Source organism: Anas platyrhynchos, chromosome Z, assembly GCF_047663525.1.
Source record: "Anas platyrhynchos isolate ZD024472 breed Pekin duck chromosome Z, IASCAAS_PekinDuck_T2T, whole genome shotgun sequence".
Classification (NCBI taxonomy): domain Eukaryota; kingdom Metazoa; phylum Chordata; class Aves; order Anseriformes; family Anatidae; genus Anas; species Anas platyrhynchos.
The window spans coordinates 15,603,410-15,627,788 of NC_092621.1; the positions used below are offsets into that span (position 1 = coordinate 15,603,410).

At 36.7% G+C, this 24,379-nt stretch overlaps 1 protein-coding gene and 1 long non-coding RNA gene across 4 annotated transcripts; one reads left to right on the forward strand and one right to left on the reverse strand.

The window, feature by feature from the left end:
* Positions 1-85: 85 nt before the first annotated feature.
* Positions 86-24,348, reverse strand: PAIP1 (poly(A) binding protein interacting protein 1). Of its 3 annotated transcripts, XM_072031231.1 has the most exons (12): positions 24,332-24,348; positions 23,166-23,270; positions 20,030-20,211; positions 15,043-15,231; positions 12,705-12,817; positions 10,837-10,948; positions 9,436-9,561; positions 5,751-5,857; positions 4,661-4,778; positions 4,417-4,471; positions 3,613-3,706; positions 86-1,495 (listed from the first exon to the last, which is right to left on the reverse strand). In XM_072031231.1, the coding sequence occupies exons 2-12, from the start codon at positions 23,194-23,196 to the stop codon at positions 1,402-1,404; spliced, it is 1,221 nt and encodes a 406-aa protein (XP_071887332.1). In that variant the 5' UTR covers positions 23,197-23,270; positions 24,332-24,348; the 3' UTR covers positions 86-1,401. The 3 variants fall into 3 exon arrangements, with proteins under 3 accessions (XP_071887332.1, XP_027302756.3, XP_027302758.3); XM_027446955.3 differs by lacking the exons at positions 23,166-23,270; positions 24,332-24,348 and adding an exon at positions 21,152-21,489; XM_027446957.3 differs by lacking the exons at positions 23,166-23,270; positions 24,332-24,348 and adding an exon at positions 21,161-21,486.
* LOC140000682 (uncharacterized) lies at positions 2,104-3,332 on the forward strand. Its single transcript, XR_011805818.1, has 3 exons — positions 2,104-2,312; positions 2,392-2,484; positions 2,588-3,332. It is a non-coding gene; the product is annotated as an uncharacterized lncRNA (long non-coding RNA).
* Positions 24,349-24,379: the final 31 nt, after the last annotated feature.

Sequence of the window (24,379 nt, forward strand, 5' to 3'; positions counted from 1 at the left end):
AAGAAAAAATGAGTGTTAGATGTAGGAAAATGAGAAGATGAATGGACCAAAACCTCTTTAAAAAAAAGGCAAAAGAATGAAAATATACCAAAGGAAACAAAGCTAGTTAAATTTTATTTTCCAAAAACTCCAACCTAAACGAATGTTTTAACATCCAGAAAACAGTCAGTGCTCACTGTATTAGCAGACACACAAGTTATTTAACCAAACGTAGTACAGTGAAATATTAACAGAATTATTTACATGCATATTTACAACATGTTCTTTACAGTAGCTACTTTTTGGGATTTTTTTTTTTTATATTTTTTTTATTTTTTATTTTGCAAGGGGGTTCTACTTAGTCTAACCAGTAACAGATAACAGGAAACAGTACAACTGAGTTTGGCAACACCAACAGCAATGGAATAATATCCTAGGGACACTAACGTGATTATATTGGGTCAAAGAAGAGTAGTTGGCTTCAGAATGTTAACATATTTGAAATATATGAATGTATTCAAACTACAAAATTAGGACAAATTATACAAAATAATTAGAATGGAAAAAGTTACAAGGGTTTCCAGAAGGTTAGACATGTTAGATACATTCAAAAATATATTGAGCACTGCACATACTTTTGAGGAGCATGGGTTAAACTATAACTATATTCAGGTAATCTTGAAGAACACAGCAAATTATTTAAAGGATCATTTTTGCATGTAGAAATTGAAAATAAGCTTATCTGAACCACATGTCTTGAAAGCACCTGACTTTCAAAATACTGCTTGCTTTTTCACAATATCAACATATCACATGTTTATTCCAGGAAAAAATGTCAAGACCTCACCCCAGTGGGTTTGGGGAGAGGAAGAAGAGAAAGAAAGAAGCCACAAAATAACCCACACGATACAAAACCTTAACAAACCAATTCTCATGATCTACAGAACAGGTAAGCCATATTTGGACCATATTCTCCTTAGCAGAAAAAAAAAAAAGATAGCTTGTATATGGCAAAAAGGATGAATAACTCCTAATGTATACTAGAACCAGCAAGCAAGCAATTAAAGTTAGATCACGTTATTCTTCCCCCTTCTCCCAAAAAGGGAAATATGGGACAGATCCCCTTTAGTTAAACTTTAATTTCCATTATGACACTTTTTAAATCAATTTTTATTGCAGCCAAAACATTGTTCATATACCTGTACATAAAATAAACTATGATATATACACAACATTTTAAGATACAGGACATAAGTTTACAATTTTTGGCAGATTCTGTTTAACAAAATGGAAATTGTGTATCTTTAGTACTTGGAGAAACTCAACTTCCTTATTTTGGTACAAATGTTACAAGTTTTATATCCCCATGTATTCTAACCATGCCTAAACTGCTTTAATAAACTAAGATTTATGTTTAACATCTCACTCTTTTCTCTCATGTTCCGATTCTAGACAGAATTTTTCATATGCTTCTTCAATTTCTGGATCCATCTCGTCATCCATGTCATCAAAATACCTACAAAAAACACAAAAATAAGATTAAGTACATACTTTATACAACAGTAAATAGGTGAAATATTGATGTAGATGAGAAATATAAAGCAGACCTTCAAAAATAGTAGCTAACTATTTACTAGAAGGGATTGAAGAGAGAAAACCAAAATCACGGCTACAAAAATAACCCAAGAATGCAAAGCACAGGCATATACAAATCACAATAATGTTTGTCACCTTTTTAGACTGTCTAATGCTCTCCAGCAGTTAAGAGTTTTTTAGATTACAGAAAAAGCAACAATGCAATGCAAAACAACTTATTTCCAAAACTTAATGATGTTTTTGCACTGTTTTTTTTTTTTTTATTTTTATTTTTTTCCTCCCCCAGAAAGCTTAATTAACATAATTTTTGGTTAGGTCATCCTAGTTCAAATACAGAATCAACTGTCTTGGTCACACATGAGTCAAAAAAATACATTATCCTATCTGTTGATATTCAGAAGAAGGCAACCTTAATTCATTCCCCTTTTGCATCTGCATTATATTACCTCCTATTACATGGCAGTCTTTTTTTTTTTTTTTTTTTTTTTAATAAAAAGAAGATCTCTTACATTTGGACCAGAGAAAAGGCTGGATCCTGCTAACAATAATCAGTACTGCACAGAGGGGAGACTACCAAAGAGTTTCAAAATAAAGCTGAGATGTGATGGGGATCACATAACAGCTTTGCTCCTTCCCACAGCTAAGTAACTTGCACATCACTTTTTTCCCTGTAGGTCCAACTGGTGTCTTCACCACTATAAATGAGGACAATGGAGTTGTAGCTAGAACATGATAGGGTATGTAATTCTAAACACCCTTATAAAGAAAGAAATAGTCATCAGCTATTGACCCTCAGTAAGTGTGCCTTTGTTTCAGGTGCCCAAATTATCTTCTGTGCCTGTGTTCCTAACAAGGGAATTAGCATAATTTATCTGCACTGTGGCCGTAATTGTTTCACACAAAACTGCAGTAAGTGCCAAAAAGAAATGTATAATTAAGGATATTATTTTTTCTTGAGCACTGTGCGTTAAATAAGCAGTTAAGATATTTATTTGTTCCTCCTTACTTGTAGGACTGTAGACTTGCAAAGGGACTCGACACAGAACCCTTTTCCCTGATGACAGCCACAAGAAATAGCTGACAGAGGATCAGAACGTATTTGGCTAAGCTTTTCTTAAGCTTTAAACAAAGGTTCCATAGTCACTTTGCAGGAAGGCTAACTCTGTCTTCCACAGGCAACTCTTCAAATACTCTTTTTTCTTTTTTTAAAATTCTGTCTTTCCATTTTGCACTTAACTTGGTCTTCTAAGCACAGCAGTTCAAATGGGTATTTTTTCCTCAATATGAGCCTGTTAATTCCTCATGACATCTCTAATTTACCTTCCACAGCTTCTGCAACTAGCCTCAGCTAGCTGCCATCTTAGTCTTTTAATTTATTAACAAAAATATTGATCCAGGCCAGTCCTGTTAGCACACACAACAACACCGAAAATACTTTTAGGTATCAAATCCTAACGTGAAAGTCCTGCTTTAAGCAGATAGATAAAAAACTCAGAGCAATTTACTTTAGACCACATTCCTCCTACTGGTTTAAATTTTAAATTCTTATAAGCCAGTGTTAGAAAATCAGACCATATTCCTATCTACTGCTTCTCCCTTTGCTATCAGTTTGCTTTTCTTGTTCTACAAAAATACTGAACAGCCATTTCATGGGGGAATGCTATTTATCCTAAGGAGAAAAATTTAGCAGCTTCCCCTTTGAAAATGTTGTGGTCACCTTTAGGTAGGATATATAGTCATCAGTGAACTGAATACAGGTTGCCTCATTTTCTGATACTCGAAGCTCTTGCTGCATTCTGCTTGCAATATTCTTCTCTACATTAAAAAAAAGTTTGTACCTGTGTGGAAATGCTGAAATTTCATTACCAGTTGAATAAAAGTTTGTTACAAACTTGTGTGATAACAATGTACACCTTAACAAACATTTAACTTCTATTGTAGGGCTAAACAAAAATTGTATTATTATGGTTTCATTTTTGTCAAGATTGGATTCTTAAGTTTGCAGAAAAAATAACTAGTATCTAAAAGAAAACATACAGATAGTCAGCTCCCGGTAAATCTGTTCCGTTTTCTTCATTATCTGGGCAGAAATCTTCTCTTTCAAGCAGCTCTTGATATTTTTCTTGGTAATCTGGCATAGTAAAAATGAGACTGAGTAGTATATATAATAGGGATAGTCCTCTAAATTAACATTGATCTATACAGTCTGAAAGTAGCCTACGTAATGAAGCCATAAAAGGCAGAAAACATAATACAGAAAAACCTAGTACTACAGTGTTTTTTCAGGACATCAACCAACCTTTAAGAATAAGAAAGATACCCATGATCCCACAGAACTGCAAAGATAGTCACAGATACCTTCATCTGAAACATCATGCCGTGTTGTGCCCAGATGATAGAAACCAAACAAAGAAACAAACCCTTCTGCTTGTTACTAAGGAACATGGTTTAGTGATGCTACTTGGTAGGCCAGGTTGACTATTGGACTTGATCTGGAAGCTTTTTTCCAGCCTAATTACGATTCTAAATTTCCAACAACTGACAAAGGACCACTTGAAGTTTTATTGGCTTGTGGGGAGGCTAGGTGCTGAGGACTATGGCACAAATTCTTCTATATGAACTGTATGAACTCAAATACATATCCTCCATTTCAAACACTTACATTCTTTAACCCTGAGTAAGGCATGCATTGCACACTTGAAAGCCAAAAATTCATATGTTATTTTGCCTTTTAAATTGCATGAGTTTCATCTATCTTACAAACAACTTAAGGTATACTTCAGAAGGGCATAAACTTAATTATATTTTTTAAAGAAGACATATATTAAGCCTATGATGTACCTGGATCAGCAGCAGTGAAAGGAATGCCATCGGAAGTGTAAAATGTTGGCTCATTCTAAGAATAAAAGTTATACAGTAAATTGTATGCATTCAGAGAAGCATCTTTTTGTAGTTTTTTTGTAGTTTTCAGCAATATGAAATACACTACAGATACGTTATCAGCAAAATATGTTTTCAGCAATATTAATGTCTACGGATCAAATTAAATTAACATTAAAGAACCATAGTGTCAGTACTTTCTTACCATAAAATAGTTCGGGTCATTGTCAGGGGTGGCGTCTGTATGTGAAGAAGTTCCATGAACTCTTCCCCAGTTACTTGATCGCAGTTCTACTAGTTTCAAAAGCATACGTTTCACGTCTCTAAAATAAAGGGAAGCAATACAGAAGTTAGAATGTTTTCCTGCTAAGCAATAAAATGGCTTCTCTTATCCTACAAATTCTAGACAGTTACATCACAGAAGAAGCCCCAAAAGGAATAAAACACTTGGTCCAGTCTGCAGGTAATTTTGAGTTACAGCCTTTTTTTCTTCAAGTCTCGATGCTCCATGGGTCAATTATGAAACACTCACTCTCCATTTCCTCCATGTTGATGTAGGTTGTCCATATGAAATAGATAACAGCTCTAGTTTTTAATCAAGATACCAAGTCTGCAGCACAACTTGAGGAACAAATCCTTTTCTTATAAAAGGATAGTAGTGGGGAATACAGGAAGAGGGGGTGATATTCAAACATCTAATTTATAGTCCTGACTTTACCTCTCTGAATCACACTGAATTTCTGTAGTCAACAAGCAAACTAATCTCTCCAATACATTAAATATCATCTTCTATTTTTCCCTGAAATAAGAGAAATTGTTTTCTTCTTCTAACGAAGTCCATGGAGAAGAGTTCAGTTTTCCTTTACTTTTTGCAACAAGTAGTAAGACCCTACCAAAACAGCATGTTCTTCAGCAAAAAAATAAATCTATTTCACCCCTACAATTACAGCAATTTAACTACCATATTTAAGATATGTTTAAGTATGATTTAAAAGTATAAACTAGGAGATATCACAGCTATTACATTTACACTTGCTCTAAGAGCCTAAACCACTTACTGGAGGTTAAGACCAAAAGGTCATTAATCACCTCCGTTGAGGCAAGAAACAAAACCAAAACAAAATAAAGAAACACCTGTAGTTGAAAAAATATTGTTTATTAGATGCAAAGTGATACTTACATCACTTTCTGTGAATGTAAGTTTTTTAGGCCGGTAAATGTGTGTTTTGGACATGTTCAGTATTCTTTATTTTTTTTTAAAGTATTCTACATGCGGAACAAATATATCTTCTCACCTGCTACAGTTTGCATCCAACACAACATTTTCAATTCGTTGGATCACTTCATTCATGTCATTCTTTCCTTTTTCTTTCCAGGCATCTTCTAAAACTGAGCCTGTTAACTAAAGACAAGGGATGAGCACTCATTTTTTTTTTTTTTATTTAAAGCAAATCATAGAAAAAATTAACAAGTTGTTACAGAAACTCTTATGTTGACAATTTGTAACATGCAAGATTGTCCAACTATATGAAGACTGAACCTGCCAATCTCCTAAATCTTGTCACTAAATAGAATAAAATTGACCTTGTTAAACAGTCTATTTAAGACTATGTACAGTAAGGTACCTCTATATCCAATGTTTATGTTACCTTCATTTATGTTACCTTCAAGTCCACAGCCAAATCCCTCCTTTCTTTCTGTCTTTAAACTAGAATTTGAAATAACTCTTCAATGATTTAGTTACACTCTGGACCAGTCATATTAGAACAAAACATGTATTTTTTTTTCTTTTTTTCCCTCCAGAGAAAACTCTCTTCTCCCCAGAGAGCTGGGTCTGTTCAGCTGGGTCTCTTCTGAGAAAAGAAGACTGAGAGGGGATCTTATCAATCTTTAAACATATCTCAAGTGTGGGAGACAGAGGGATTTGACCAACTTCTTTTCAGTGGTTTGTGGGGACAGGACAAGGGGCAATGGCCACAAAATGGAGCACAGGCAGTTCCACACCAACATGCGAAAGAACTTCTTCATGGTGAGGGTGACAGAGCACTGGGACAGACTGCCCAGGGAGGTTGTGGAGTCTCCTTCTCCAGAGGTATTTGAGTTTGGACGCCTACCTTATTTTCAAGTCTGGATACCTACCTGGGCAGCCTGCTCTAGGGAGCCTACTTTGGCAGTGGGGTTGGACCTGATGATCTCTAGGTCCCTTCCAGCCCCTACAATTCTGCGATTCTGTGATTTTCTACATGAAGTCACTGCAATGTTAATCATTACATCTCATCACCTCTCTGAAGTCAGATGGTAGAGATGGAGATTGCATGTGACAATACTGTTACCAGGGTCACATCAACACAGAAATACAGCAGCATTTTGAATCCTGCTCAAAAGAATTAAAGGCATTTGTCAGATCTTAATTGCTTTAAGTGCATGCTCTGCACTACATTTTGTATATTATGAAAAATTAAACCATACTTTTGCAGGTAATACCGCTAGTTTACCTGAGAACAACAAACAGATTAGTAATCTTTTGAAACAACTCAATCAACATAGCTATCGGACATGGTAGATAATTTCATCTGGACATATATAAGAGGAGGCAAGAATCATCTAACCAAACTAACTTGAATTTTAATACTTAAAATCTGTGAGGCCTGAAACTAATGCTGATAGCACTTTAGCAGCAGACAATCTAGAACTGCTGTGGATGAAAGACTTTTCTATAAGAACTGGCAAATAATTGCCCAAGAACTACACAGTATGAGTAATGAATTAAATCATGCAGAATTAGTTTGCTACTATAGTCAAAGTTATTAGCAATTTCTGGTCTACTCAGTGTAAGTATCACATAATCCAAAATGCTTGGAATGGCATTTTATTCCCTTATATGATGAGATGCAACAGAAAATCAAGTATCTTAGCTCTTATTTCATATTTCCAGATTTCTCAAAGGGTCCTGCCTTGATCCTAGATAACTAGATAATAGTATCAAGAAGGTTTAATATATATAAAAAAAAAACCAACAACACATTGCAGAGCAAACAGGTAAAAAGCTCTGGCATCCACCGCTATTCCAGGGAGGAGGTGGAGTAGTGCTTTAAAACACTGAAGGTATTTAAGAGACATGCAAACGTGACAATTAGCAACATGGTTTAGTGGTAGACTTTGTGTCTACTGCTTAGGGTTGCATTCATGGTTGGATGTGGTGGTCTTAAGGGCCTTTTCCAACCTAAATGGTTCTATATGAAGAAGAAAATATATCAGGAAAAATATATTACTGCAGTAGTGACACATAGAACATAAGGATCAGCTGCAGGAGTGAATGTGCTCAGTGAATACAGCCTCATACTTGCTATGAAGCAACCAGCTTAAACATTCAAAATTTGTTTCAATGTCTTCAACATTCAAACATTTGTTTTAAGGAAGATATAAAAGCTCTCTTCCCTATTCACTGTATTAAAAAGAAGCCACAAGAACTTAAGAGAAGAGTCTGAAAAACCATAGAGTGGGAGGACAGGGAAGGAACAAGGGCAAAAAACAAACCAGCAACAAAAATACTGAAACAAAATTCTGGAAAAGGAGCATATACTTTGACCTTCATTCCTAAAATAAACTGTGTTTTCCCAAGTATGAATATTACTAGGGCTTGTGAAAGCAAGCTTCTCCCTGTATATTTTTTTTTTTTTTTTTTTTTTTTTTTTAGGAAAAGTAAAAGCAATGACAAAAGAAACTTGTTTTCATTATGAAAGAGAAATACCTATTTATACTGTGGTATTGATGCAAATGATACAGTAGGAAGTGGGACAGAACCTTTTGCTGCAAAGAACTTTTGAAAATGATAGACCCTAACTTCTCAGCATCTTTCAAACCAGAAAATATACCCCAACGCTCACAATTCATTTGAGTTGGTTACTGTTTTCTCCTACAACACAAGTTGGAAAAGGAGAGCTGAAAGGATTACTTGCTCCTTTGCGTCAGTTCCACTGCTACTATATATGGCCTCACACTTTACTTCTACAGTAGTACTTTACTTTTTTGTTTATTCAAGTTTGCAATGAAAAAAGTAATTGTGTTACTAATAATGTAGTGCATAAAATCCTACAAACATTTTCTCTGTTGCAGCTTTGTCTCCCCTACCATTACCAAAAGGAAGATGGTACATCCATCATCTCAAAAAGAAATATATTGCTCTATGCATACATTTCCTTATCTATTATGGCATTTAAAAGTATTATTTTTCAGTTATCCACCTTCTCTTCCCAACTTTCAAGCATTTTTTTAGATAACCAAAATTCTTATCGTTCTGACAAGAAATACTTCCAGAAGACATGTCACCTGCACTTTGTGTTTACAGAAGCGCATCCCACTGACTTTATGCACTGCTCGTTTCTCTTTTGAGGCACTCAGTTAAAGCATTCCCAGTGCATGGAAGAATATAACAGGGACATTCAAGAATGACAGCTGCTTAACTCCAATAATGTTCGTGCTGACTAAGAAAGGAAACTACCCTCTCTCTTTTTACTTTACCAATTCTGAATTTCTAATTACCCACAATTAGAAACCTCTCTTTATCATGTTATTTAAGAACAGCTAATAACGACACACTATAGCATTGACCTATAAAAGGAACCGTGCGATGTGGCTACCTCTCTTAGCCTGGATCTCATATTTGCAACCTAGGAATCCACTGTGGTATGTGGCAGAAAGAAATAGGCTTTCATGAGATTTGCCCCCCACATCCCGCAGTCTTTTTTTTTTTTTGTTACCCCCCCCCCCCCCATTTCACTAGCAGGAATCATTATGACATGACTACATGTGATGCACTGTTTTTAGTTATCCCAGATGAAGAAAAAGCAAAATAACTTACTATTTGTGTTTGAACTATACCATGATTGACATATAATTACACAAATAAGTAGTACCAGATTGTCCCCCTCAACTACAGAACTTGATTATTTTTTTCTTCTTTCAGAACAACTGCCTCACCTTCAGCAGTTTCACTGCACATATCAAATTACTGTCCACAGGATTGGAGAAAAGTGCATTTAGTAATTCTCGAAGGCCTTCTTGAAGAATTTCTGCTCGTGTTACCTGACCCTTTGTTCCTTTAATCTGCAAAACATCAAAAAACAAAAAATCATAGAATCAGATCAGAAAACAGTTAAAAGATTCAAGTTTCAGAAATTGTCACATTTTCTCTTTTAGATACTTTATGATTTAGTTGGTGATTAACATAGTTGAACTCTTCAGATGGAAGACCATATCAAGTGCTGCAACTATTTTAGAACACAGACTGTGTAACATTCTTAGAAATCTGACAAAATTGTAACAATGCACTTCTAGCATTGTGTTTCTTTGTCAATAAATTGCTAAGAATGGCCACAAAATGCCTGGCAAATAACCCAAATTGTTTTTTCCCTCTGTTACATTAGGCACTCTCTGCAGCTGTTGAGTGGTGTGCTTCTAAAAGGCATATATACTTTAGAATTACAGAAAATGGATAGAGGATATACTTCACAAAACCAGGCAAGCTCCTCTCCTTCCATGCCCTTTAGAAAGCTTCCTTTTTATTTCAGTAAGTGAAAAGTGTATTTCAAGGCCCACTTATGTATAAACATGAAAGAGTTGGAGAATTATTTTATTTCCTCATGACATATTTTTTATAGTGTCCAAACAGATTAAAATATTTAAATAATCCAGTCAAAAAAAAATTATTCAGAAGCTGCTGTATTTGTTGAACTCACAGGTACGATTTTTTTTTGATGTACAAAAAATGTGTACACATACATCATAGATACAAAAACCTGATCCTAATACAAGATTACATGCTTCATGCATGAGCCAGACTCAATTTTAAGAAGAAATCCCATTAAAGGTCTCAATTTTTAATTGCTCATCTTAAAGATTCCCACACCTTCCTCAAGTATTTTATAATAGCTCTGGTTAGTGACTAAATATTGAATTACATGGCTTATTGATTTCGATCTGCTTCTGCAAGTTGTAACATTTCTTACATTGGTTAAGTGAAGTAATCCAATGGTTTTGCAAGCCAAAAGAAAATACTAAAAACATCATTCCAATTTTTCCAACAGAGAAAATATGTGACCAGACACAAATTTTGGAAAAGGTGGTTTACGGTTGGTTCATTTAGGGAATTCTTATAATTTTTTAAGAATATCTTTTTACATTTCTCTTTTAATGATCTTGTCTACTTTTGCTTATTTGTTTCTTTGATGCACAGCTATAATTAAAATTTTCCTCAAGGTCTTTGACTTATTCACCTCTACATTAAAAAAGCAACGCCTCAAATGATACTCCATTTCAGCATTTAGTTAAACACAACAAAAAATTAACAAAGAACCATTTGACACACAACTTTTTTCTTACCTCTAGGTTAAGATAAAGTTCAGCTAAGAACAGCACAAAGGCATGAAATTGTTTTCGAGTATCCTCATCTCCTTTTGCGGCTTCATCTCTGTTTTCAAACTCTGTTCGACACCTGAAAAATTGAAACAAAATTGTATTGTTATCATCTGTTGACATCCCAACACATACAACGTGCTACTTATTTAGTAGAATGCTAAGAACTTATGAACTGTATTAAAATTGTTAAATGCTAAATTCTGGGAAGTATGATTTGTGAAGGAAATGAGAGGGCTTTACAAGACTGTGGATGCACTAGGTGAATAAGTATGATTACAAGATTGTGTTTTCAAACACTGAGATATCTGAGATGTAAAAATACACATAGTATAACATGGGTGCAATAAGCTTAACAAAGGCAGCTAAATGTCAACAGAAATAAAGTCATAAATGATATTTTCCTTTTTCAAGGTGCTTCCCACATTGCCACAGATGCCTTTACACTTATGTGATAAATTCTTTATCCAGCAATTTTAAGCAACAGCTGTGCATTATTTAGTTACAAACCAGCATTTTAAAAAAATTGAACACATTTAATAATATAGTTTAAGATAACAGGATAGTTATGTAGTATTTTCAGTCTTCAACAATGGTGTCAAAAATATGCAGGTTTGCATATCAGTTCAAAAACAAAAGGAGAACAAGACAATCTCCCATTTATTCTCAATGCTTACGCAACAGATTAATAAGTATCTAGGAAACTGAAAAATATAAGGAGTTGAAATACCAAATTTTAAGTAAAGATGTGGGCTTAGAAAGAAAGAGTAGTTTTCAGTATTCTTATGGTTGGCCTTTTTATCCACACCCCAATTCCATCCATATTAGCAGCAAAACAAACTACCTTAATATTACAGCTTCAGGGTGCTAGAACATTATCTATTGGATTGGCTTTAAAATCAGGAATCGGGTAATCCAATATTAGCAGGGATTTCCTTCATGCTGTTTTTCAAATAAGAAGTGTAGATAACATGACAAGATAAAAAGTGATAATTTGTACTGTCGTTTGGAGGTAGAAAAGGCTCATCTGCTTTGGAACAAGTAAAAAAATAAGTATTTTCAGCTTCTCTGTAGAGTACTGTTCATGATTAACAAATTCATTTGAATCACCTTTTCAACTTATGTTTTTTTCCTAAACATATATGGACTAAGTGAATCTTTAAAAGTAAATCTGAAGCTTATAAAGCCAGAAGTCCTTAAAGGTAAAAGGATAATTTGTAAAGACTCCTGAAGTAAAACTGTACTACTCCTTCAAATGTAATGCAGTAAGATTTAAAAGGAAATATATATATTTAAAAAACACTGTATTTTTTATCATCTATGAAGCCTTAATCATTAAACTGCAAGACCTCAAAATTCTAAAATCTGTGGAAGTTTATCCTCCTGCTTTTTATGTATCTATTTCACATGTGTGAAGTCACTTAGCTGATCTAATGAACTTCCCTCTGGATCTCCAGCCAGAAAAGTAATTAAAGAAAAAAAAACACAGAATAATGAAATGTAGCATGAGTCAAAGGACAAAGATATATGTACATTTAGGATACTTTTGAAGTTGACTAGCTTTGAAATGTACCTTGTAATTTGGTATCAGCCTAACATACTGAGTTCAGAAGAGACTACAGAACCTGAACTGAGCATTATTTTCATATTAAAAAAATAAATATATGTATGTATTCCATATGCAGTATGTACCTGAGGATTTAATAACCCTAAATATAAACTTCTATTCTAAATATGTACTTCTTCTATGCTATGTAATTTAAGAGTTATACACAAAAGAGGAAGACAGGAAACCTCAGAAAGTAATACGTTTAAAGTGACATGCAGATACTGACCTTTGAAGTAATAACTGTCGGAAGTTCCCACTTTGTGGACTAATCGTTAGATGGTGAGATAGGTAGTTACACAACCGTGCTCCCATGTAGGAAAAATTTGGGACAGACGTTGCCTTCCGAAATAAAAGTGAAAATAATAAATTATTTGTACAAGTAATGATTAGGTTATCGGGAAATGTATTAAAAAGCATTTTAGAAAATGGTGTTTAACAGCAGTTGACTAGATCACTGAGGAGTAGAAGGTTAATAACTACTGTTTTTCATGTTAACTTTCATATCTCATGAACACTTTGCTACATGCATTTCGGCACACAAAAGTGTATTACTGCGATAATGTGGCTTTAAGAAAACAACTGCCATTACACCACGTGTCCTCAACTCTACTCCATTGCAGCTTATACCAAAGAGTGTCTGAAAGTCACTTACAAGTTGTTTATACAGAAGTCAATTGAGGACATTAAGATGCTTTTTCAAGGACACACTCTCTCTCAAAGAGCAGTAAGTGATTAAAATAAAATAAACAAAAAACCCATGTTCATTCAGTTTGAGCGCTATCTATACTAGAATCTATGTTTGGCAGTAGTGGATGCCCAGAGAAAGAATTCAAAATCATGACAAGGAAAAATAAATACATAAAAGGATTAGGAAGAATGGGGGAAGTAGATGGTTACTCTTTATATACAGCTTGAGATACCTGGCACCCAAAAAAAGGGAAGACTGCACAGTTTTTTTTTTCTTTCACTTTAACATTTTTCCTTCACAAGTCTAGCATCTGTAAATCTGCATAACTAGGTTAAGTTAATATCACTAAGGCAGATGCTTAAAAACACACTGTTCCTACTGCAATTAAAGTTTTATGATAAGCCAGGAGTAAGAAACACAAATACCTGAGCAGAAGCTTAAGACAGAAAAATAATAAAGCAGACTTGACTGACATTCAAATGCTATCACCTCCTAAAAAAAATAAAATCTTATGTTTTGGATACTAGGACAGCTTTTTTTTTTTTTTTTTTTTTTTAATATTGAGCTGCGTTTCACTTTCCACATAAACTGTTGTATTTCAGATTGTTTACACTTAGTGCTTCTCAGTTAAGGAAGGTACAGCCAACCCCAACACTGGACCTGTTTTAAACAGGGAGAGAGAGGAAGAGGTAACATTAAAGATTTGCATTAAATGTTGAGTCAATTTATTTAATGCATACAAAAATTTGTAAGTAGGATAAATTCCTGTTTTTTCTTTCAGTAAAGTTATACTGAATGCTGTAGTCTTTTATCACTACCCTCCATGTATCCAAATATAGGGAAAATGATGCTGCCAGACACAGTACAGGTTTGGCAGCTGTATGATATAAGAAACTGAAGACTCTACAGTCCTGTATGATAACCAACCAGACAGTCATGCTGCTTCTACATACCCCAGATTATTTCCACAATAAAAAAAAAAAAGAAAGTTCAGCAAGTACCTGCACTTAAAAGGTGAATAAAAGAGCTGTTCATATCCTTCAAGGAAGAGTTTGAAAGCAACCAACCCAGGAAAGTGACAGACATCCAGTGTAATAAATAGCAAGTGCAAGTGTGACTTTGTTCTGTGCAGCAAGCCCAAAAGACAGAAACAGCAGCTCATTTGCTTAGCAACACAGATTAAGCTGTTCTTTCCAGCGGCTCCCCCAATTAGTACAGAGTTCAGTTTAAGGTCTCTGTCCTAATTTTTCTGGCCATCAATGGGACTGGACCCAGTTACCATCAGACCAGCAAAGAAGAACAAAGCCTGTCAGTGAAGAAACATTTCCTGAAGGGAGATGTGTACAATAGGTATCTAGCTATGTTTTTTAAACGTCAAGGAGTAAAAGCCATCTAAGCATTATGAAGAATACTTTTTGTAGGAAAAAAACAGAAACATGGAACTTGGACATGGCTTAAGAGTCATCTTTCTATCTGTACTACATAAACACAGCAATTCAAGTATAACTCTTTAAATTAAGTGCTACAGTTTCAATCCTACTATATGACCTGGGAGATTCAAATACACAGCAAAGGCAACTGAGATAACTGGTGAAACTTGTCAATGAGGCAAACTTCCCACAATTGAGCTACCATTTCAATCTCTCCAGCATAATCTTTTGCTATATGTTTCAGCCTAAAGAGAAAGACAATTCACACCATTATGCTACAAATGCTATGTTACATATATGCTATAAATGCTATATTACATGTATATTATGCTACTAAATGCTATATAGATACAATTATATAACAACTAATAATACCATGCCTATTCTTGGACACTAGGTAACAAGAGTTACGCTATCCATGGTATAAGACAGAATACATAGGCTACCTGCTGATAGATGAGCTCAACAAGTTCTTGCAAAGCTTCATCAGTAGTAACCCAGCCATTCAGTGATTCAGCAAACTGTTCTATTTCAGTTTCAAAACAACCTGGCTGCTCAGTGAGTTGGTTTAGGAAGTCTTGTACATATTCTGCCAAAGTCAGATAGCCATCATATCCATCTTCATAGGAAGAATCCTACAACAGTGAAGAAGCATACCAACATTTAAGAACCTACAATGAAGTTGTTATGCTTACCAGCTCCAGAAGTAACCATACAGTTCTTAGATAGGAATAACTCCTGATGTTTTGCATGCATGCTTCACAGTGGTCTTTAGTACATGGTTCACAAAGACATTTTTAGAGAGCATAAACTTCAATGCATCAAAAAGCTGCTGTAGTCCTGTCAACTTAAGAACTAAGTCACAAACTTTTACAGAGATTAGGGTCTCCCAGACAATTATATAGATATTTTTAAAAATAAGAATTAAACAGTTTGTCAGAGTGTAAGATTAACTAACAAACTCATGAGTAAGTACATGTATACCTGTTATGAATAGAACCATTCAACTGAGATTAAAAACACTTCATACGCACACACACTGGGCTGTAGATAAACGAATCGTAGAAGGAAAAAAATTGAAATAGGAAACAAAATGTTTTGCACTTACAGAAAGTGCTAAAGTGCTCCAAAATATGCAGGAGGGAAAGAAATTACAGAAATATAACAAATAGAGTATAGTATTCCCATGCACAAAATTAAGTCAGGAAAACTGATCTTCTGAAGTTATCAAAGCATATCTTTTAGCAATGGATGAAAGATTACATGACATGAAATAACATTATTTCAGTGGTATTGCATTGATTCGCAGATATTGAGGTTAAAGTGCAGACAGTAAACATAGCCCTCCCCTTTCTTTAGGGAACAGGTAACACAATAGCACTTTATCAGTGTTTATGCTCCCAGTGATGGAAGAAAAGACAGCTAATTTTGCCCATTCAAAAGTGAATGCATGTAACACTAAAGTTCAGTACTGTTCTAGGATGATTACAGTGCAAGTACATGAGAGGAACAGCATAGGAAGCAACATACTTTGTGACATAACTAGCAATAACACACACAAATAATTCACTTTGTCACACTACCCAAGGGATTGTGAGCATCTCATATGACATTTCAGATGTCCAAGCAGGAGCCTGATTCAAGACATGAGGGTAACAGTCAGGATATCAGTGTTCTCAACTGCTTGCTATTTAACAAGAAAAGAATTTAAAATATATACACTATAATGAAACTTTGAGGTAAAGCAGTAAGACTTCCTTTCTTTAGTGGACTTGCATATATTATGTTTATCATTCTATTCTCTTTCTCCCCACCCCCCTTAGTGAGCAGATGCCCTTTACTTTCTGGCTTCAAAATGCCACAGTAGAGGAGAGACTGAAAAGCAATGTGGACCTGCAAAAGATCAAAGCCCTATACACGAACTGTGGAGAAATACAGACACATATTGCTAAAAATCAAGTACTGACATTAATTTCAGGACCTGTGAGGAACGTGTGGGGAAAAGTGCATAATTTTCAAAATTACTCAAGAGACCCCATGTCATAAGGGCATGCAACTTAAACTAATGAGGCACATGTGAAAATAACAGAAGAGAAACTAGAAAGATGTTCTTGTGATGTTTTACTCAGTAGAGTATTTGACCAATGGATGACACTGAAGACAATGTTACTTAAAATTGCACACCAGAAACAGTATAAAAACGTTTTTAAGGAAAGGGTGGCTAGTTGTTACTATACATGAGGATAAAGTCTTGAACAACTTGACACAAGTTTGCTTTGCTTTAAGCTGGCAATTGGTCTAGATGAACTTGGGAGAACCTTTCCAACCTTGAGTATTTTATAACTCTAGTCGTTTGGTGCTTAAGGAACCAGGGAGTTAATAGAGTTAATAAAGAGGCTAATAGGCCTCTTTATAACTTGCTAGTATTCTGTTCCTCTAAAAGAAATCAAACAGCCCGGAAAAAAGTACTGTACAAAGTAAAACTATTTTGTTCCACATGAACATGACATTATTGTCTAATTAGTGCAGCTTAGTCACCTACAGCCAAACTACCTACTCTGCAAACAAGCTGTTTTGAAATTCTGCAGCCAGGTTGCAGGAATAGTAATTGCTGTAGCTGGAAAAAGCATCTGCTTGTTCTGACATCCACCAGGTTGGTAATACACTCTCGTTCAGCAGAGAAAGTATCTTCTCATCCTCACTGTAAAGAATTTAGTCTCAGAAAAGAATGTCCTTGTTTTGGAAAGGGTAAATTGGTGTCCCTGTATTCATGTTCCTTCTCGCATTCTGAATTTAAGATGCTAAACTCAACACCACATTCATCTACTTATATTAAATACACAATTCCAAAGACAGCCCAAATTTCAGTAACTATGCTGGGAACAGAATAAACTGAAGGAAAAACAAGTAATTAAAATGTTAATTTGTGTTGTATACTGCTAAATTAATAATGTTCCATACTTTAAAAACTAGATTTAGTTCAGTAACTTCTAGAAATAAGTCACTTACATTTCTCATCGTCAGATTTTAAGATTTAACAGAAAATACAGCACCACGTACTGTACTAACTAATGGAAAACGAAGCAAATTCCTCCTGGTTATTTTTAAACAGTAGTTAGCGAACAAAAAGCTCTAAGTTTACACATTCATTACAAATTTATGATTCAAAGCCATGAAAGTCAACTAGAAATTTTCCATTAATTTCAATGATTTCTCAGCAGGCCAACACTGCCTAATCCCTCTCTTTTATGTTTGATAGCTATAGGACTAGACCCTGGATTACGCACAACAAAAAAGAAAGAGACACTAACTTGAAAGTTGTTGGTTTGTCTCTTTTCTACTAAGAGTCAGTTCATGAATTTAAAGCCACAAGAATGGACAGGCTAAATAAGTAGTACTGTCTGGTTTACATAAAAGAAAAAATCAGAAAGTATATAGAAAAGATTCATGAGCTGCTCTCAGGCTGTTTCAGCTACTGTGCCAAGTAACACTGTCTTATACCTGAGAAGTACTCAAAATGTTCCCACTTACGAACTTAGTTACCAATAAGGTATCATTGATTTGGTTTCTCTTCAGACTTCTTAGGAACAAGCTTTTCCTGCTTCAGATTATATATTCTCATCAAGTTTACAATGATGTTGAAAAACTAAGTACAAAGAATGCTGTATGTACGAGGCTGCATATTTTAGTTAATGTATGAGGTTAAGTGACGCTCTTAGGCTTGGCTAAATGAATAAACCAGCCACTGAGGCTGCTCAGCCTCTAACTGGAAATTATTTGAAGTAGAAGAATAAGGGTAAAAAAAAAAAAAAAAAGCTTCCAACCAAGGGAACAAAAATTTTACTACTGGAACTATGACATGTGGACATTATGCCCTTCTGACGGATGGAAGGATGTATTGTTGTCATATACCCTGTTCAAAGAACAAGTCTGACATTTCCTACTGGCAATCCAAACCTGAATCCAGTCACCAATTCTACTGCAGACGTCCAGATCTTCCTATGCTACTGACAGCTGTATACAGAGAATTCCACAGGAATTCTACATTCTACAGGAAATTCTTCAGAATTCTTCAGAATTTCCTGAAATTTCTAACAGGTCTTGGAGCATCTTGAATAGCAATTGACAGTTTTGAGTATGACCTAACTGGAGATGAACTGAATATTATATGGACACATATAGTAATTACAATAATGCACTATCATCACACAAGGAATTAATGAATTATTATTTAAAAAATAAGTGTTTGATGAATAACAAAATCACTGTGTATTTTGTAAGAAAAATGTGAGCTTTTGCATTTAAAAATTCCAGGGAACATTACAAGTGAAAGCTAAGAAATACAAAGTTGAAGAAACAGAAGTTTCTTGTAACGTGTTTTGATTCCAATTTAAAACTGGCGGTCAAAAACATCACTATTCCATGCCCAGTATACACTGATTAAATTAAGGTCCCTGCAATATACCAAATACATCCAAATAAAAGCCTAAGTTTTGCTCGCACTTTAGAGTTATTTTTATTAATAGTTGAGTCACACATATTCATAATATATTCTTACAACATAGCAACGAGGAGCTCCCACATGCTTGTGTGTTTTTGCAAAGCACCTGAAAAGCAACATTCATTGCTGGCCTCTGGAGCTTGTGATTACACACATGCAAATGTATACCATTCTAGATGGCATTTTTTAATCTTGAAACTGAAACCCAGTACTTACAGAGAACATGTAATGTACTGGGGCAATGTAATAATTATTCATTCAACACGAAGCATGTTCATGTTGGCTTTTTTTTTTTTTTTTACAGTTGTATACGGGCATGGACTTGTATTATCCAGGACAGTAATTTTATTCAGCGGGCTGGCAAAGCTGTTAACATCAGATAATATGATTTTGCTGGCAAGGAGGAAAAAAAATAAAAAACCAAACACTATACTTAAGATTCAAATCAATTATTTTTGTGTTAGTTACTCAAAATCTAGTTGTTTCAGTGTAATTATTTATTATCATTTGATTCTATTTGTAGAAGTGGAAGCATATTTGCAAAAGCTTAAGTTAAAGCTTCTCTTCCCACACGTACTTCAAAATCCTGAGAAATCAGCACAAAAATGCAGCTAAGCCTTTACTTAAAATGCACTGTAGATGTAAATGCAACAGAGTCAGTCTCCAAGAAGATTGCTTATTCAGATGTTGGTGAAGTCAACGCTTGGAGTAATCAGCAAGGAATGTGGTTATCTGTAGTGAGCAAAACTTCCCACACTAAAGGCTCTCAGAGTCACCATAATATTCACCCCACTGTCAATTAATATTCCAGCTTTATGTCTAGAGGTTATTATCTGAATCTTTTGGATTTCTTAGGTAATATCTCGAGAAAAAAATGTTAAATTGAAAATAAGTAAATTAAAATACACTAAGAAGAAAAGATGAATACTTACCACAAAGTTCTGAGTAAAGTTCATGTTGTATCCTGATGGATAAAACTCAGGTGCTTTAACCGACAGCTTTGATACTACCACAGGAGCCACAGCCACCTGAGGTTTAGCCATTTCTGGTCCAGAATCAGGAACTGAAGCTTTATCTTGTGATTCAAATGGAATTCTTGTTTGTTGCAGGTGTTCTGAAAAGTGTTTATTAACAGCCTTTCTTAGACATTGTTTAGTTGGCATGCATTCTCACAGAGCACACAAGGAATACGTATTTTTTTAACATTAATCACAGTCTATAATTTCAAACATACCTTGTATTATTATTTAGACGCCATTTTAGCTGATTATCTAAAACATTAATAGTTTTGGCTTTTGGAAACTCTAGATGCCTTTCCACATTACAGAAAGTGAACAAATGTTCATATGGAAGTGATGGAAGAGAGAAAGAGAAGAGAAAGAGGAACAGAGGAGAGAAAGGAGGAGAGAAAGAGGAGAAAGAGAGACCGCCCCCCAACACATTTTTTAAGTGAGCTAACCCGAGCAGTAAATCAATGGTTTCCTTGCTTGTTTTTCTTGAGGGTTTTTCATAATTTTAAATGCAAAAGCAAGATTTTAAAGGTCAATAAATAGCAGGCACCACTAATTTTAACACACTGCCCAAAGACACCTAGCTATTGTCCATCTAGTGCGTGATTTGCCAAAAAAAAAAATAATCAATGAAACCGTGTTTTTAAACCACGTTTTGCTCATTTTCTAAAGATAGATTACAGCCTTTACAGATTAGCTCGATTGTTTATCGAAAAAGGGACCCCGACACGTACCCGAAAAAAAAAAAAATATATATATATATAATAAAAGGCGGCCGACAAACAGGGCTCTGCGCTACCGCAGGCTTGTGTTTACGCGCTGGCAACCCTCTAGGCCGGAGCCAGGGGATCTCCAGCACGGGGAGGGCTGGGCCCAGCCGCGGCCGGATTACCACACGGACAAAACGCACCGGGAGGGAAGGGAGGGAGGGAGGGAAGGAGAAGGGGAAGGGGAAGCCGCAGGCACACACACGACCACCGCCCCCGGAGCCCAGGGGGGCAGCGGCCGGGCGGGGTGGGGGTAGGGGGGCAGCGGGGGGCCTACCTGCCTTACCTGCGCCACCGCTGCCCGGCGCTGCCGTCTTGGGAGGCCGCAGGCCCTCCTGCTGCGGGGGGCCGCCCGCTTTGGTCGGCAGCGCCTCGGCCGCCTCCGAGCCGGGGGAGCCGTCGCCCCCCGGGCAGGCCGCGCCGCCTCCGCCGCCGTCCGCCGCGCCTCCGCGGCCCCGATCCCGGCCGGCGCCGGGAGTGCGGTCGAAGTGCTCCGCCATGCTGGGGCCGGGGCGGCTCCGAGCGGTCGCGGGAGGGAGGCCGGGAGGCAGCGAGCCCGGGAGGGAGGCAGGGAAGAAGGGAGGGAGGGAGGGAGTGAAGGAGGGAGGGAGGAGGCGGCCGGGTCCCGCCTGGCCGCGGCCCCAGCCTCCACTTTCAGTTTGAGCCCTGCACGCAGCGCCCCCTGCCGCCCGCCCGCCCGCCCGCCCGTCGCCATGGCAACGCCGCCGCGGCCTCGCCCCGCCTCGGCCCGGCCCCGCAGCGCCGCCCGCTGCCTCAGGTGCGGTGCGGGGCCGGCGCCCCCCCCAAAAAAAAACAAAACAAAACAAAAAAAAAGGGGCACAAACTGCGGGCTGAACCGCGGTGTAAGTGTAATCCCATGGCTAAGCCTCCCACGAGACAATGCTACTGCATTTTTTTTTAACACCAGCCGTGTTAAAACATACGTTATCAGTGATAACATATTTTCCAGTGATAATGTATTTTCACGCGCAATCTATACACGAGGTTTCTCGTTAAATGCTCGCATACAACTTCTAAAGCCCTCCACTAACATAAACCTACTATAGGAGACTGCCCATTTTGCTAATCACCTCAAAATGATTCAACTCACACCTCCATTGGCAACTCAATTCGCCGTTTTTTGTTCTGGCAGAGTCCTGCTCTCCTTGCTTTGCGAAATCCAGAGCCCGACCTGCTTCCACACTCAGCTGAGCTCCACCTCAGCTGACCGAGCCGGTGATATTTGCGGTTTGTCTCCCAGAACAGCCTGGCCTGTGCCGACCTTTCCACCTGTTATTTCCAAAGCCCAAGCCAAACGCTTGTGTGTTGTTGGCTCAAACTCCGCTGATGACTCATGAGAGGATGAAAAATAGGCAAGCGTGTATGAAATGCTGTATGAAATTGGAACAGTCCTATATATTTTTTTTTGAAAATATGACTATTGTAATAATAAGCAGGAAAAACATTTACAAAGTTTTACGTTTTACTATTCTAAAATTACTAATAAAGGCTGTAGAATACAAAATTTAGTGCAGATTTTTTATATTCCTGTGGCATGTAATGGACTGACTCTTAGTAAGACAAAGTTGGCCAGATTATAAAGGTGACACAGTTAGAATTAATTGGGCTCATGGGAAAACTGTTCCTACGCAGCTACTGCTGAAAGTGAAGACTGGTAAACTAAATAATCTAAACTACACGACTGAAATGAGAGGAAATATAGGAGACTAATGAGTTTTCAGAAAAGTAAAAGACTTCACTTGTGTAAGCAATTATTAAAACTAAATTTGAGCAGTATTATCAAACCTTTGAAGATCACAATGTAGCTGCTAAAATAACAAAATCAATATATATATATTAAAATTAACAAAATTATATATATATATTATATATATATTAAAATAACAAAATTAATATATACATATTATTATTTCAGTCCTGGTTTTAAAGTCTATATTGTGACCTCTGGTTGCATTTATAAACCTTATCTTACCATGAGGAGAATGAAAAGCTTACATCAACACGAAAAAGGAAGCAGAGATTCTCAATCATTGGTTAAAGATGCAGACGCTCTAAGAAAATCATCAGGACATCCTGTGACCACTTTTTGAGACATTAATTTTTCAAAAAAGCATATATCTTTTTCAGTGTATATACCTATAATGAATTAAATGCCTCAGGTTATCGTTATTATGCCAGACAATTTCATCTTTGGTCATAAATGTGAGTTCTTTCTAATGAGCAAACCCTCCATGTTATTTTAATATAGTGATTGTTTGGCAACTACTTACGGTGTAGAGTGGAATGTGATCCCAGATCCATCTTGTTACTACAGATGCGCAACTGAAGTTTGCACAAGAATAGTTGTGTTTGACTGGGAGACTAATTTCTCCTTCCTAAAGTAGACATCAAAAAAAAAAAAAAAAAAACCAAAAACTATTTTCAGGTGGTTAAGTCCAAAAATCACAATTCCCAAATATTACCTGCAGTAGTCAACCCCTTTAGACAATGCCTAAAATTCTCCTTACAACATTCAGGCCTGAGTAACTGAAGTCCTGTTGGTTACTTCAGCTATTGAGAACAATCTGAAAATCTGGCATATCTAAATTAGCAAGGTATATCCTACTGGATTAAAACTTTCAACAAGTGCAGCTATGGTGGCTTATAAATATCCATCAGAGGAGTTACCTGCTTTGTCCTAAGCACGTTACCTAACAGCCTGAAACTTAATTCAGAAGCAATCCTGCACAGACCTGCAGTGCTTGGTGCTGGGAAACCACAAAATGCAACTTCATCACTATTCGGAACACAAGCATTTTTTTTTTAGGGGTGACAACATGTTTCTACCTGGGGAGAAGAAGGGAGGAGAGACTGCTGCTGTGTTTTAAAACTAAATGTGCTCTAATAATTCGAAATACAGTGTTTGCTTTGTATTCACATCAATGTATTTAACTAATATTAATACATTTAATATTAAATATATTAAACTAATACTAATATATTTAAGATTAATATAATTTGTATTAATATGTTTATTTTATATCAATACATTTATAATTTACATCGATACATTTAATTTTTATTTAATATGTTTGTATTACTGAGGTATGTTGCTGCCCCAGGTTTCCGAGCCTCAAACACCGAGGACCCAGCAGCCCGCGGGCAGAGCTCCGAGCCGAATCCTCCTCACAAACGCCTTTAAAAGCGGCTGTCTCCCGAACAACCAGCGCTCGGCATCCTCCTCTCCACCCCGGGAGCCTCACGCTCTCCTGGCCTCGCTTCACTTCCAGCCGTAATTCACCGCCTGGCACCAGGGGACGGCCTGAGGGGAGCGCTCTGCCAGCAGCCGTAAATCAGCCCCAGCGCTAATCCCGCACCTTGCAGTTACAAATTACACCAACAGCCCCCGCACCAGCACCCGAGCACCACGCTCCGGGGTCCTTTTTCCCCGATTCACCTCACCGAGGGCCTCCCCTTCCCCGCTCTCCCCTCGCACCCCCGGCCG